The sequence below is a fragment of the Chlorocebus sabaeus genome, chromosome 20 (assembly GCF_047675955.1).
Source record: "Chlorocebus sabaeus isolate Y175 chromosome 20, mChlSab1.0.hap1, whole genome shotgun sequence".
Lineage (NCBI taxonomy): Eukaryota > Metazoa > Chordata > Mammalia > Primates > Cercopithecidae > Chlorocebus > Chlorocebus sabaeus.
In genome coordinates this window covers 82,748,622-82,762,346 of record NC_132923.1, presented here as the reverse complement: position 1 = coordinate 82,762,346, position 13,725 = coordinate 82,748,622, and the positions used below count along the sequence as shown (strand labels likewise).

Genomic DNA, 13,725 nt, shown 5'->3' with positions numbered 1-13,725 from the left:
TTAGCGCGAAGCGGGTCTGCCTGTCTTCCCTTCGCGGGGCAGGCTGGGGCATGTAGTTCTCCATAGGTGAGAGGCGCACGGTGCTGTCGGGAAAGTTGGTCTCGGAAAACTACAGCCGCCCTCGGCGCGCCTTCCGCCCGCATTTCTTCGTAGTGCATTCTGGGGAATGTGGTTCGCTGTGGCCCAGAGGCGCGAGGGCCGGCGGAGTTTCTTCAGAGGAACTACAGCCCTGGGAGGAAGCGTCTATTTAGTTTCAACACAGACGACTGGGCTTGGGAGCCTACGGGGTTGCAGTCTGGAGGGCGCCAACAGCAGCTGCCAGGGCTGCTTTTCCTGGTGGGTCTCACGCCAGACCGTTGTTAGGTGCCCCTACCCGGGCTCCAGAGTGCTGAGAACGAGGAGGATGGGGTTTCTCCTTGTTCGGGGATCCAGAGATTACAGCCGTGGGTAGGGTCCTTTGACCACCGAGCAGTTTGTTCCAGGGGATGGCTGCGTATTGTGAGACTCCCTACTGTGTTCTGGAGGTGGTTGTCAGTTGCTGATTACCAGGGCAACCCTTGGGATTGTGGCTGTGGTGAGGTGATTGTTAAGAGGGCGGCATTGAGCCTAGTGTAATCCTAACCCTTCCACAGCCCAATCTTAATTGGAAGAGGGCTTAGGTGCACGCCCTAGGTGGGATTCCAATATTGGGCCAATCCCCCGAATATTGGAATCCCACCTAGAGCGTGCACTTCTGGAATCTAGGAACCTCCTAACCCAGGACGTAGGCTGATGATTGTTTACAGTTTCAATTCTTAGGAAGATCCTCAGGAGGAAATCTTGTCAATTCCACTCGAGTCCCCATAATTCATGAATTCTTCCAGAGAACTCAATTGTGTTACTTTGGGGAGCAAATATCACGGCAGTCTTTAGTGAGGTTTTAGAATCTACCGTCTTTCTTGACCAGAACACGCTGCAAGCACGTCAAGGTAGTCGGAGGCCCCTAACAATGGATAAATTCGTCATTCGAACGCCTAGAATCCAGAATAGCCCTCAGAAGAAAGATTCTGGAGGAAAGGTTTACAAGCAGGCCACGATTGAATCTCTGAAGGTGAGAGGGAATCTGGGGCTAGAGGAAATGTGCAAAGGACTGATAGCAAGGTGGTGCCAGAGGTTCTGTTGTGAAAAGACCTATGAATTATTTCTTGTTATGCCTCCTCCCGCAAAGTGTACCTGACCACTCCTCTTTTGTTTCCCCCATAGCTATACAGACTTACATTCATCAATTTCCGCACACCTCTGCTACACCCTTGTAATTACTCTGGTTTACAGCATGTAAACCAGACAAGTCCCATTTGTTGTTATTCTTTTGCAAAATGTAGTCTGTTAGGAATGTTAAAGTACCAGATATGATTCTATATACCTACCCTGTACAAACTCATTTAGGGGTGGGTTTTGATGCTGTTCTTTCACATCTTACTGCCCAGAACTGTATCAAATGGCTTTACAGCTTCAGCTGAGACCAGAAAAGAGGCTGTTTTTTGTTGTCGTTGTTGTTGTTTTTGTTTTTCAGAAAGGGTCTCACTCTGTCACCCAGACTGGAGTACAGTGGCACGATCTTGGCTCACTGCAACCTCCACCTCCCGGGTTCAAATGATCTTCCTGCGTCAGCCTCCCAAGTAGCTGGGATTACAGATACCCGGCTAATTTTTGTTTTTGGTAGAGATGGGGTTTCACCATGTTGGCCAGGCTGGTCTCGAACTCCTGACCTCAAATGATCCACCCGCCTCTGTTTCCCCAAGTGCTGAGATTACAGGTGTGAGCCACTGCCCCCAGCTGGAAAGAGGCTGTTTTAATGAACTCTTTGCTGCCTTGAACTCAGTCTGATGTCTGCAGGCAAGATGCAAAGAGTAGATACAATGAATCAATCAACATAGTCACCCAATAAATGCTAAAGTAATTATTATTTTACTAAAATGAAACAAAACAACTTGTACTTGGTCCCCTTTGTCATCCTGAACCTTGCCTCTTAAATTTCTGAGTTTTTCATTTTCTTTTATCAGTTCTTCTTCCTCTACTAGGTTCCTAGTGTTTGTGCTCCTCAGAGTTCTGTCACATTTTATGTATTTGACCAGGATGACATCCATTCTTTAGGCTTTCTATGCTAAAACTGCCAGAACTGCACCACCAGCCTAGGTTTCAGAAGGTAGGAGGATCTGGGGCTAGAGAAAATGTGCAAAGGACTGTAAGAGCGAGGCAGCATTCTGAGTACTTGACACATACTCAGTTGGACTCCTTTTCTGGATGTCCCACAGACTTACCAGACCCATATTGGAAAGCAGTGAAGGAGAGTATAAATAGGCCCTACTGGTAACTAGGTGATCTTTAGTAGCAAGTCAGTCCCTTCTCTAAGACCTCAGTTTCCTCATCTATAAAATGTGGAGATTGAACTATATCAGTGTTTCTTCAAGGGGGTGCTATTGTTGAATGGGGCAAGATAATTCGTCATTATTTGGAGCTGCTGGTGAGTTACGGGATACTTAGCATCCCTGGCTCTCAGGCACCTAATGCCAATGGCACTTCCCATTCTGATAACTGAAAATGCCGTCACATATTTCCAGACAGCACTTGATTGAGCCCTACTGAACTCTAGATGATCTTTAAAGTCTGTCCTAGTCTTGCAGTTCTGTTACTGCTTAGAACACATTCAAGGTTTTCAACTGTCTCTACCTTGTCAGAATGTTCATGGATAATTGTACATAGCAATGATTCTCAATGAGGGATCATGTCAGACTCTCTCCAGGAAAAAGGTGGGAAGGAATAGTTGAACTACACATACACTCACCTACACCTACAAACACCCATATTATTATTATTATTATTATTATTTTTTGAGATGGAGTTTCACACTGTCGCCTGGGGTTAAGGGCAATGGTGGGATCTTGGCTCACTGCAACCTCTGCCTCCCCTGTTCATGTGAGTCTCCTGCCTTAACCTCCCTAGTAGTGGAGAATTAGAGGTGCCTACCACCACGCCTGGCTAATTTTTTGTATTTTTAGTAGAGACAGGGTTTCACCATGTTGGCTAGGCTGGTCTTGAACTCCTGACCTCGTGATTCACCTGCCTCAGCCTCCCAAAGTGCTGGGATTATAGGCGTGAGCCACGGCATGCGGCCCAAACACCTGTATTCTAATATACCTCCTCCTACCACTCTCCCTTTGGGTTCCTTCTCGTGCCCCAGTTGAAAATCACTATGTGTGATGATGAAAATAAATGATGTGAAAATTATGGAATAAAAATAAAACAACAGGCTGGGCTCAGTGGCTCATGCCTGTAATCCTAGCACATTGGGAGGCCGAGGCGGGTCGATCACCTGAGCCCAGGAGTTCGAGACCAGCCTGGGCAACTTGGCAAAATCCCATCTCTACAAAAAATACAAAAATTAGCTGGGTATGGTGGGGCGCGCCGGTAGTCCCAGCTACTCAGGAGGCTGAGATGGGAGGATTGCTTGAGCCTGGGAGGCAGAGGTTGCAGTGAGCCAGGATGGCACCATTGCACTGCAACCTGGGTGACAAAGTGAGATACCATTTCAAAAAAAAAAAGAATAAAACAGCAGGCATATGTAATAACATTCCCCTTAAATGCATTAGCTTTTCTTCCAAACCTGTTCCTTGTTCTCCTGTATTAATGTATATCCATATACCAAGTAACTGGGACTAGAAATCCAGGAACCATCCTTAACTCTTTTCTCTTATATTGAATTTTCTTTTTTCTTTTCTTTTCTTCTTCTTTTTTTTTTTTTTTTTTTTTGACAGAGTCTCGCTCTGTCACACAGGCTGGAGTGCAGTGATATGATCATGGGACTATGATCACATCATAGCGGGGACTATAGGCACATGCCACAATACCTGGCTAATTTTTTTTTTTTTTTTGGTAGAGACAGGATTTCATCATGTTGCCCAGGCTGGTCTCGAATTTCTAGGCTCAAGCTATCTGCCCTCCTTGGTCTCCCAAAGTGCTGGGATTACAGGCATGAGCCACTATGCCTGGCCTCAATTTTTAGTTTTACTTTCTAAAAGTCCTTCTTGCCCATACTAACCTGTCTTCCACTTTAAGTTCAGAATCATACTTCTCATCTAGAGCAGTGCTATGGTCTGTTGACTTGTCTCCCTGCCTTTGACATCCCCCATTCACCTCCATTCCACTCTTACACCAGAGAAATATGTCTAAAACAGAAAAGAAAATCTACTCAGGTCACTTTCCTGCCTAATCCTTCCATAATTTCTCATTACCCATCAATAAAGATCACAGTTTTTTACATGGCACCCAAGGCCTTCCATAACCTGGCACCTGCCTGCCTCATCCCCTGCTAGTCTTTTTATTTATGCCTCATCCAGTGTCAACCATTCACAGTTCCCCAAAGATGTTGTGCTCTTTCCTTCCTCTGTGCCTTTGCATATACTGTCCTGTTTGCCTGGAATTCCCTTACTATCTTGTCTTGGAGGCAATGTAATGCAATAATTAAGAACACAGACTTAGGAGCCAGACCGCCTTACTAAAACCCCAGCTCTGCCACTTACTACCTTTGTGACCTTGGTCAAGTTATTTAGCCTCTCTGTGTCCGTCTTAATCTATAAAATGGGGATCAATAATACCTGTTTTATAAGGTATTACGAAATTTGAGTGAGTCAACATATGTAAAGTGTTTGGTACAGAGTCTGGCCTATACTAAGTACTATGTAAATGTTTGCTATTATTGTTGTCATCATTCCTTTATAAAATCCTATTCATCTCCCATGATCTAGTTCAAATCCTCTACTATGGGGCCCTTCCTGACCACCCTTTTGTCCCTGAGACACAGAGCCAATCTAATCACTCCCTTCTTTGAGCCATCCCTGTATATTAAACATGTCTGTATCATTGTACTTATTTGTGCTGTATCATGGTTGTTTCTTTACATGCCTGTGCCCCGCTATGCTCTGAGCTTCTTGAAAGACTATGTCTCATTGATTTTGTGTCACTGGTTCCTGGCACAGGACTTGCCTATAGTAGGCTGCAATACATTTTTCTGAATGACCAAATGAAGTAAAATAAAAGGCTTGGCTTGGCACATGAGACCTGTTCTACCCCAGTGTGCTTATCATTTCATGCCTTATAGCCCCTCCTTTGTATGTATGCATTCCAGCCACACCTTATTTCTTGCTATTCTTTGTGTAAACTCTTCCCTTCCATGTCTTCAGGGCTTCCTTGAACTTGAGGCTGGTCTCTTTTCCTTGAAAGCCCTTCTGTTTCTTTTTACAGAATCAATTTCTACCCATTTGTCAACCCACTCAAGAACCACTTTGTCTATAAATCCTATATTATAAGCTTCATGAGTACAGGACCTTGAGTTGTTTTTTTGTTTTGTTTTGTTTTGTTTTTGTTTGTTTGTTTTCCCAAGACACAGTCTCGCTCTATCGCCTAGGCTAGAGTGCGGTGGCATGATCTCAGCTTACTGCAGCCTCTGCCTCCTGGGTTCAAGCGATTCTCCTGCCTCAGCCTCCCGAGTAGCTGGGATTACAGGGGCCCGCCACCACGCCCGACTAATTTTTGCATTTTTAGTAGAGATGGGGTTTCACCATGTTGGCCACCCTGGCCTTGAACTCTTGACCTCAAGCGATCCATCTGCCTTGGCCTCCCAAAGTGCTAGGATTACAGGCATAAGCCACTACACTCGGCCAGGACTTTGAGTATTTTATTTACCTCTCTACCCTTGGGCGTAGCACAGTGCCTGACACATATTAAGTGGTCAATAAATATTTGTCAAATAAATGAACGTTGAAATGCTTTCTGGGTTCTATAAGGTAGTTAATCCTTCTCTCATTAGTACTCTCAACATTTGGTTCAAGTGTCTGTCATAGCACTTACCTTACTGTATTGTAATTGTCTGATTACCTGTCGTTTTCTCCAATCCACTATGAATTCCTGAGACCCAGGACTGTAATATCTTATTATGTTCTGATTCTGCTCCAAGACCTAACACAGTGTGTGCTACACTGTAGGTAAAAAGTATTGAATAAACGGTAATCATCTGTATTCTGGCATGCCGTTTGATAGTAAAGTATTCTACAAATATTGTGAAACAGCTTATGCATAGCACAATGCTAAGTACTATAGAGAACGTAAGAGAAATTTAAGATCAAAATACGAACCCACATGAAACTTGCTGAAAAGTGATCAAATTATAAGAAGTTAATAAATGATGAAGCCAGGTGTGGTGGCTCATGCCTATAATCCCAGAACTTGGAAGGCCAAGACAGGAGGACCACTTGAGCCCAGGAGTTTGAGACCAAACTACATGGTGAGGCTACATGGTGAGGCCTCATCTTTACCAAAAAAAAAAAAAAAATTAGCAGCCGGGCGCAGTGGCTAACACCTATTATCCCAGCACTTTGGGAGGCTGAGGCAGGTGGATCATGAGATTAGGAGTTTGAGACCAGCCTGGCTGATATGGTGAAACCCTATCTCTACTAAAAGTACAAAAATTAACTGGGCATGATCGCGCGTGCCTATAGTCCCAGCTGCTTGGGAGGCTGAAGCAGAAGAATTGCTTGAACCTGGGAGGCAGAGGTTGCAGTGAGCCGAGATTGCGCCACTGTGCTCCAGCCTGGGTGACAGAGCGAGACTCCGTCTCAAAAAAAAAATAAGAAATAAAAAATTAGCCAGGCGTGGTGGCATGCACCTGTGATCCTAGCTACTTGGGAGGCTGAAGTGGGAGGACTGCTCGAGCCCAGGAGGTTGAGGCTGTAGTGAGCTATGACCATACCACTGCACTCCAGCCTGGGCAACAGAGCAAGACCCTGTCTCAAAAAATAAAATAAATGCTACAAAATTATATGTGATCCATTACAGAATTGTCATATAGACAATAAGGGTTAAGAGTTTAGAGAAGCGTGGTGGCTCACACCTGTAATCTCAGCATTTTGGGAGGCTGAGGTGGGCAGATCACCTGAGGTCAGCAGTTTGAGATCAGCGTGGCCAACATGGTGAAACCTCGATTCTACTAAAAATACAAAAATTTGCCGGGCGTGGTGGCGGGCACCTGTAATCCCAGCTACTCGGGATTACAGGAGGCTAGGGAAGGAGAATCAATTGGACCTGGGAGGCAGAGGTTGTAGTGAGCCGACATCGCGCCACTGCACTTCAGCCTGGGTGACAGAGGGAGACTCCATCTCAAAAAAAAAAAAAAAAGGTAAGAGAAGAGAGAGCTTAGTACCTGTTTTAGTGCCCAAAGAAGGCTATGTGGCAGGGCACCATAAAGGGATGGGAGGATTTGGCTAGGTCTGATATACTCTAGGGAAGTAGTGACATATAACCATTCGATGAGTGGTATGTGCTCTTCTGTTTCCTCTATGTATGCATGATGCTTGGTGTGTTCACAATGGCAAATTAAAAAGAAATTGAGTTCAATGTGAATGTTAGAGTCAGCTTGGTCCACTTTCTGCCAAGTGACTTCCAAACATCAGCATTATGTTTTAATGCCAAGAACTTACTAAATGTTCAAGACTCAGTTTCCTCATCAATAACATCAGAAATAACAGTACCCCATCTGCATGATTATTATGAGAGCGAAATAAATAAATTCATGTTGAAAGGGCTAACCATTGGGCCTGGCATGTAGTAAAAACCGATAGCTTCCTCTTTTCATGTATGGAAAAGGAGGGGCTTGTATAGTAAAACCAAAGCTGAGGAGGAGGATGATGATAGTAGTAATAAGGATTACTACTAACATTTATTGAGTCAATTTTTACGGGCCAGGCATTGTGCTAACTAATGCTTTACAAATATTAACTCTTTAAATCTTAATAATAGCTTTGTGAAATGTATGCTTTTATCATTTATATTTTACAGATTAAAAACTAAGGCACAGAGAGATTAAGTAGCTTGCTTGAAGTCATGTAGCCATTAGTGGCAAAGTTGGGATTTGAAATAGACAATCTGGGTCCTGCAGATAGTGTGAGCCAGAAAAAAAAAAAAAAAAAAAAAAAAAGGTGGAAGTTTCTGAATGCCAAACTGAAGAGGTATTAAAATCTTGGAATATTAGGACCATTGTACTTCTGTTATCACTATATATTACAAGTAATTTTGCCACATTCTATAAAAGTGATTCTCAATAGAGCTCATGTAATGTCCATTTAAGTGGTAAAGGTTAATTTGGTTAATCTCTTTTTACTCCCTTAAGAGGAAGTGATTTCTTCTGTTGGTTGCAGTAAGAGATTTTTTAAAATTAAAAGGTCCTAGAGTATACCCATTCTTTTAGGTTAATCGCTTCAGAATGTTCTATAAACCTTTCCTTCCTTTGTAGGATCAACTAGCCAATATGTTGCCTCCTGCCCCTACCAGTGGAATGGTGCCCACATAACTGCTTATGAATGAATTATTTTCCCTAATTGGTTTTGTCAAACCTGACATTTCAGCAATCCACAACTGTAAAACCAGATGGTATATTGGAAAGCACATCTTCTTTCTGGCAATAACTGTTCTACTACTCATTGTAGCATACTTATTGATATTTTGTGTCCATTTCTTTTGTTCCTCCAAGTAATTAGAGTGATCTATTTTCTGGCCAATGCTTAGAGATTGAGACATTTCTTGATATATATGGAATTCTTTTGCTCTTGAATAGACTGATGTTTTTCCTATTCCTGACCTAAAATTTCATATCTGAAAACTGTACTATACTTAGTCCTTGAAGGTAGAAATAGTTTTGTTCAGTTACACCTACTGTGCACTGGGGATAGTGAGATAAATGAGAAATGGTTCCAGTCCTCAAGGGAAATACAGCCTTGATGGTAAGTATTTGCAGAAAGCATAGATGCAATAATAGGAGTCTATACAAGTTGCAGAGGGATGCAAAGTGGAGTATGGTAAAATGTGGTAGAGGAGAGGCAAGAAAGGCTTCATAGAAGACGTGATGCTTGAAGAGTCTTAAAAAATTAAATAAGTATTTATCAGGTAAATGAGGCAAAGAAAGAACTTCCTGGGCAAAGAGTATGAAATTCAAAAGGAAGCTGTAAATAGTTTGGTGTATCTGGAGCAAATGATGAGACTGAAAAGAATGTCAGGAGCCAAGTCATGGAAGGCCTTTTATGCCATGCTAGGGTTTGGACTTCTTTAGTTCCATATGTTGAAATTATCTGATGTGGAACCCTTAACCCGATTCCAGCCATGTAGAAATGCTGGATTAGGGCCGGGCGCGGTGGCTCAAGCCTGTAATCCCAGCACTTTGGGAGGCCAAGACGGGCGGATCACAAGGTCAGGAGATCGAGACCATCCTGGCTAACACAGTGAAACCCCGTCTCTACCAAAAATACAAAAAATTAGCCAGCCATGATGGCGGGCGCCTGTAGTCCCAGCTACTCGGGAGGCTGAGGCAGGAGAATGGGGTAAACCCGGGAGGCGGAGCTTGCAGTGAGCTGAGATCCAGCCACTGCACTCCAGCCCCGGTGACAGAGCGAGACTCGTCTCAAAAAAAAAAAAAGAAATGCTGGATTAGAAGTCTCCAATACGGGCCGGGCGCGGTGGCTCACACCTGTAATCCCAGCACTTTGGGAGGCCGAGGCGGGCAGATTACGAGGTCAGGAGATGGAGGCCATCCTGGCTAACACGGTGAAACCCTGTCTCTACCAAAAATACAAAAAATTAGCCAGCCATGATGGCGGGCGCCTGTAGTCCCAGCTACTCGGGAGGCTGAGGCGGGAGAATGGCGTGAACGTGGGAGGCGGAGCTTGCAGTGAGACAGATCACGTCACTGCATTCCAGCCTGGGCAACAGAGGGAGACTCCGTCTCAAAAAAAAGAAAAAAAAAAAAGTCTCCAATACAGAGCTGAGCTTGAACGCAAGAAAGGGAAATCCTTAGGTGCCAGGAAGAGAGAGGAATGCCAAAATCAGAGCTGTAAGTGGGAGCCGAAGCTGAATAGTTCCAGGGAACATTGAATCCAGATATAATGCTTAGGGGCTGCATTTTAAGGCCAGTATGGATGGGAGATAAGACCTCGGGCTATTGTGATGTGGAGAGCTAGAACTGATCTCCCATATGAAGCTGGAAGCCAAAACAGAACTACCATATGTTTGTGACAAATGAGCTCGAAAAATTCCATCCACTGGTCCAGGGAAGCAGACTGTTACCTTCTCAGGGTCTTAGATGGAAAAATAGTTGACAATAATAATAAATTGGAACCACATTCTTATTACCATGCATGAATATGTGTACAATCGTCTCTCAGTATCTGTGGGGGATTGGTTCCAGGACCCCCCACCCCCAACAGGTGCCAAAATCCACGAATGCTCATGTCTGTTATATAGAATGGTGTGATATTTGCCTATACTCTATATAGATCCTCTTATATAATCTAAATCATTTCTAGATTACTATACAGGTTGAGCATACTAATCTGAAATCCAGAATGTCGCAAAATCCAACACTTTTGAGTGCCAACATGGTACCCAAAGGAAATGCTCATGAGAACATTTTGGACTTTGAATTTTTGGATTAGGGATGCTCAACCAGTAAGTATAATGCAAATATTCAAAAATCCCAAATCCCAAACATTTCTGGCCCCAAGCGTTTTGGATAAGGGGTACTCGATCTGTAATACCTAATACAATATGAATGCTATGTAAGTAGTTTTTATACTGTATTGTTAATGGAATAGTGACAAGGAAAAAGGGCTCTATGTGTTCAATACAGATGCAGCCATCTATTTTTAAAAAAATACTTTTGACCTATGGTTGGTTGAATCCACAGATGTGAAACCTGCCAACCGAGAAAGCTAGCTGTAGTTAAATTCAGTCTATTTGCAAAACTGAAAAAAATTAATATAAAAACTGGCCTAGAACTGAGAAAATTCAAATCTTGGCAAAGGCCAATGTGAGATTTCTCTGTTAAGACACTTCATATCCTAGAGTGCAGAGGACTTTCATAGAACACAATCCCCTACAAGGATAAACTAATGGTCAGAAATTACAAAGTCTATAAGAAAATAAATTACCAAGAGAGAGAATGAGCAGACAGATGTAAGTAATAGAATTTCTACCCCAAGAAGTAAAGATAAGAAAACAATCTCAAAGAGACCTTAAATATGTTTAAAATGTTTGTTATTGGTGGAGGGTGTCCAGATTCCTGGCGTTTTGAACAAAGAATTAGACAGAATGCATACAGCAACAAATGAAGCAATGAAAGCATAGATTTATTGAAGTAAGTACACTCCACAGAGTGGGAGTGGGCTCAAGCAGGCTCAAGAGTGCAGGTTACAGAATTTTCTGGGGTTTGAATAGTGTGAATACCGTCTAGAGGCTTCCCATTGGTTACTTGGCTTACACCGTGTGTAAATGAAGTAGTGGCCTGCAACCAGTATGATTGGTTGTAGAAGATGACCAATCAGAGGCTGAAGTAAAGTTACAAAGTTACACCCTATGCAAATGTCTGATTGGTTCCAGGAGAGGACCAATCAGAGGCTGAAATGAAGTTACAAAATTATACCCCTATGCCAATAAAGACTAGACATGTGACCAGTTTGGTTGGTTGTGCATTTTTCCTTTTTTTTTTTTTTTTTTTTTTTTTGGACAGAGTATTGCTGTGTCACCCAGGCTGGAGTGTAGTGGTACTATCTCGGCTCACTGCACCCTTCACCTCCCAGGTTCAAATGATTCTTGTGCCTCAGCCTCCCGAGTAACTGGGATGACAGGCATGTGCCACCATGCCCAGGTAATTTTTGTATTTTTAGTGGAGATGGGGTTTTGCCATGTTGGCCAAGCTGGTTCAAACTCCTGACCTCAGGTGATCCGCCTACTTTGGCCTCCCAAAGTGCTGGGATTACAGGTGTGAGCCACAGTGCCCAGCCGAGATTTCCTTTTGATTTCGTTCTAGGAAGTCAGCACGAATCAGCTTTAGGTTCCCTGCCTCCAGACCTCATGATCACAGACATAAAGGAATAGAAACCAAAAGATAAGAACAGAATAGTATGAAAAGAGAATAGGTAAGTTTGGAGAAGAAGAAAAACAGAACTTGTCCAATGAAAAAATATCCTTACTGAAGCAGAAACATATCAAATAGGTTAAACATAGGCAGGCCACAGCTAAAGAGAGAAATACTTAGGATTTCTGAAGAAGTCACTCAGGGATGTATCATAGAGAAATGAAGAGACAGAAATATGAAAGAAAAAAGTACATAAGGGATAGAGAAGCCATGGAATTGGGGTTTCTGAAGTAGAGGCTTGTGAGGAGAATACTGGTATCAATTTCTGTTAGTATACATCTTAAACATTGTCAGGACAGGTTGAGCATGGTGGCTCACCTCTAATCCCAGCACTTGGGGAAGCCAAGGCAGAAGGATCACTTGAGCCCAGGAGTTTGAGACCAGCCTGGGCAACATAGTGAGACCCCATCTCTACAAAAAAATTTAAAAATCAGCAGATTGTGGTGGCCCACCTGTGGTCCCAGCTACTTGGGAGACTGAGGTGGGAGGACCACTTGAGTCCAGGAGGTCGAGGCTGCAGTGTGATCTCACCACTGCACTCCAACCTGGGCAACGGAGCATGACTCTGTCTCAAAAAAAAAAAAAAAAAAAAAAAAAAATTGTAAGGGTAAACACTCAAATGATAGAAATATAATACATAACTTCCAAACCATAGAGGGAAAAAAAAAGGGGCTGGGCACAGTGGCTCACACCTGTAATCCCTGTACTTTCAGAGACTGAGGTGAGGGGATCAGTTGAGGCCAGGAGTTTGAGACCAGCCTGGGCACTGGGCAACAGAGTGACACCCCATGTCTACAAAAAATACAAAAATTAGCCAAGCGTGGTGGTGCATGCCTGCAATCCCAGCTACTTGGGAGGCTGAAGCAGAAGAATTGCTTGAACAGGTTGAGGGAGGAGGGGCGGAGGTTGCAGTGAGCCAAGGTTGTGCCATTGCACTCCAGCCTGGGTGACAGAACAAGACTTTGTCTCAAAAACAACAACAACAACAACAAAAATTAGCCAGGCATGGTGGTACGTACCTGTACTCCCAGCTACTTGGGAAGCTGGCAGGAGGATTGCTTGAGCCCAGGAGTTGAAGGCTACAGTGAGCTATGATTGTTACCACTGCACCCAGCCTGCGCAACAGAGCAAGACCCCATCTATAAAAAACAAAAAAAGGAAAAAGGAAAAAAATAGATTAAAGAAAACTGTTAAATAGAAGATACAAAAGGAGAAAAGAGAAGAGAAAATATGTTCAAATATATCAATAATCATAATAAATACAAATGGATTAAACATGCCTATTAAAAGATAGAGTTTCTCAGATTGGAATAGGAGGCAGGGAACAAAATAAAGCAGCCACAGGTTATGTAAAGTGTAATGACCCAGAAAAGTTGAAAGTAAAGAGATGAAGACAATACACAAAAAACTGTCATAGACAGGAGTTCATTGAGTTCATTGAAACAATGTTTATAACATGTAAAATATGGGGAAAGAAACTAAATACTTAATAGGGGAATAGTTTTAAACTTCTAAGACATTTGTATATAAAAATAATGGAATACTATTTAATACTATTAAAATGGATCAACCGGGATTACATATTTCAGTATGGATAAAATCAATAAAATACATTGGTGAAAAAGACATGATATTTGCACTTTCTTCCTATTCAAAATTTCCCCTTACTTGGCTTTATTGATTTATTTTTCATACAGTTTAACACTAATACCATTTTATATTGTAACAGT

At 42.8% G+C, this 13,725-nt stretch overlaps 1 protein-coding gene across 1 annotated transcript in view; it reads left to right on the top strand.

Moving 5' to 3' along the window:
* The first annotated feature begins 129 nt into the window (after positions 1 to 129).
* TCEANC2 (transcription elongation factor A N-terminal and central domain containing 2) overlaps positions 130 to 13,725 on the top strand; it is a 48,561-nt gene continuing 34,965 nt past the window's right edge. The window contains exons 1-2 of the mRNA XM_007978665.3: positions 130 to 336; positions 947 to 1,090. Of these exons, the coding sequence (XP_007976856.1) occupies positions 989 to 1,090 (102 nt within the window). The 5' untranslated portion in view covers positions 130 to 336; positions 947 to 988. The remainder of the gene's footprint in view (positions 337 to 946; positions 1,091 to 13,725) is intronic.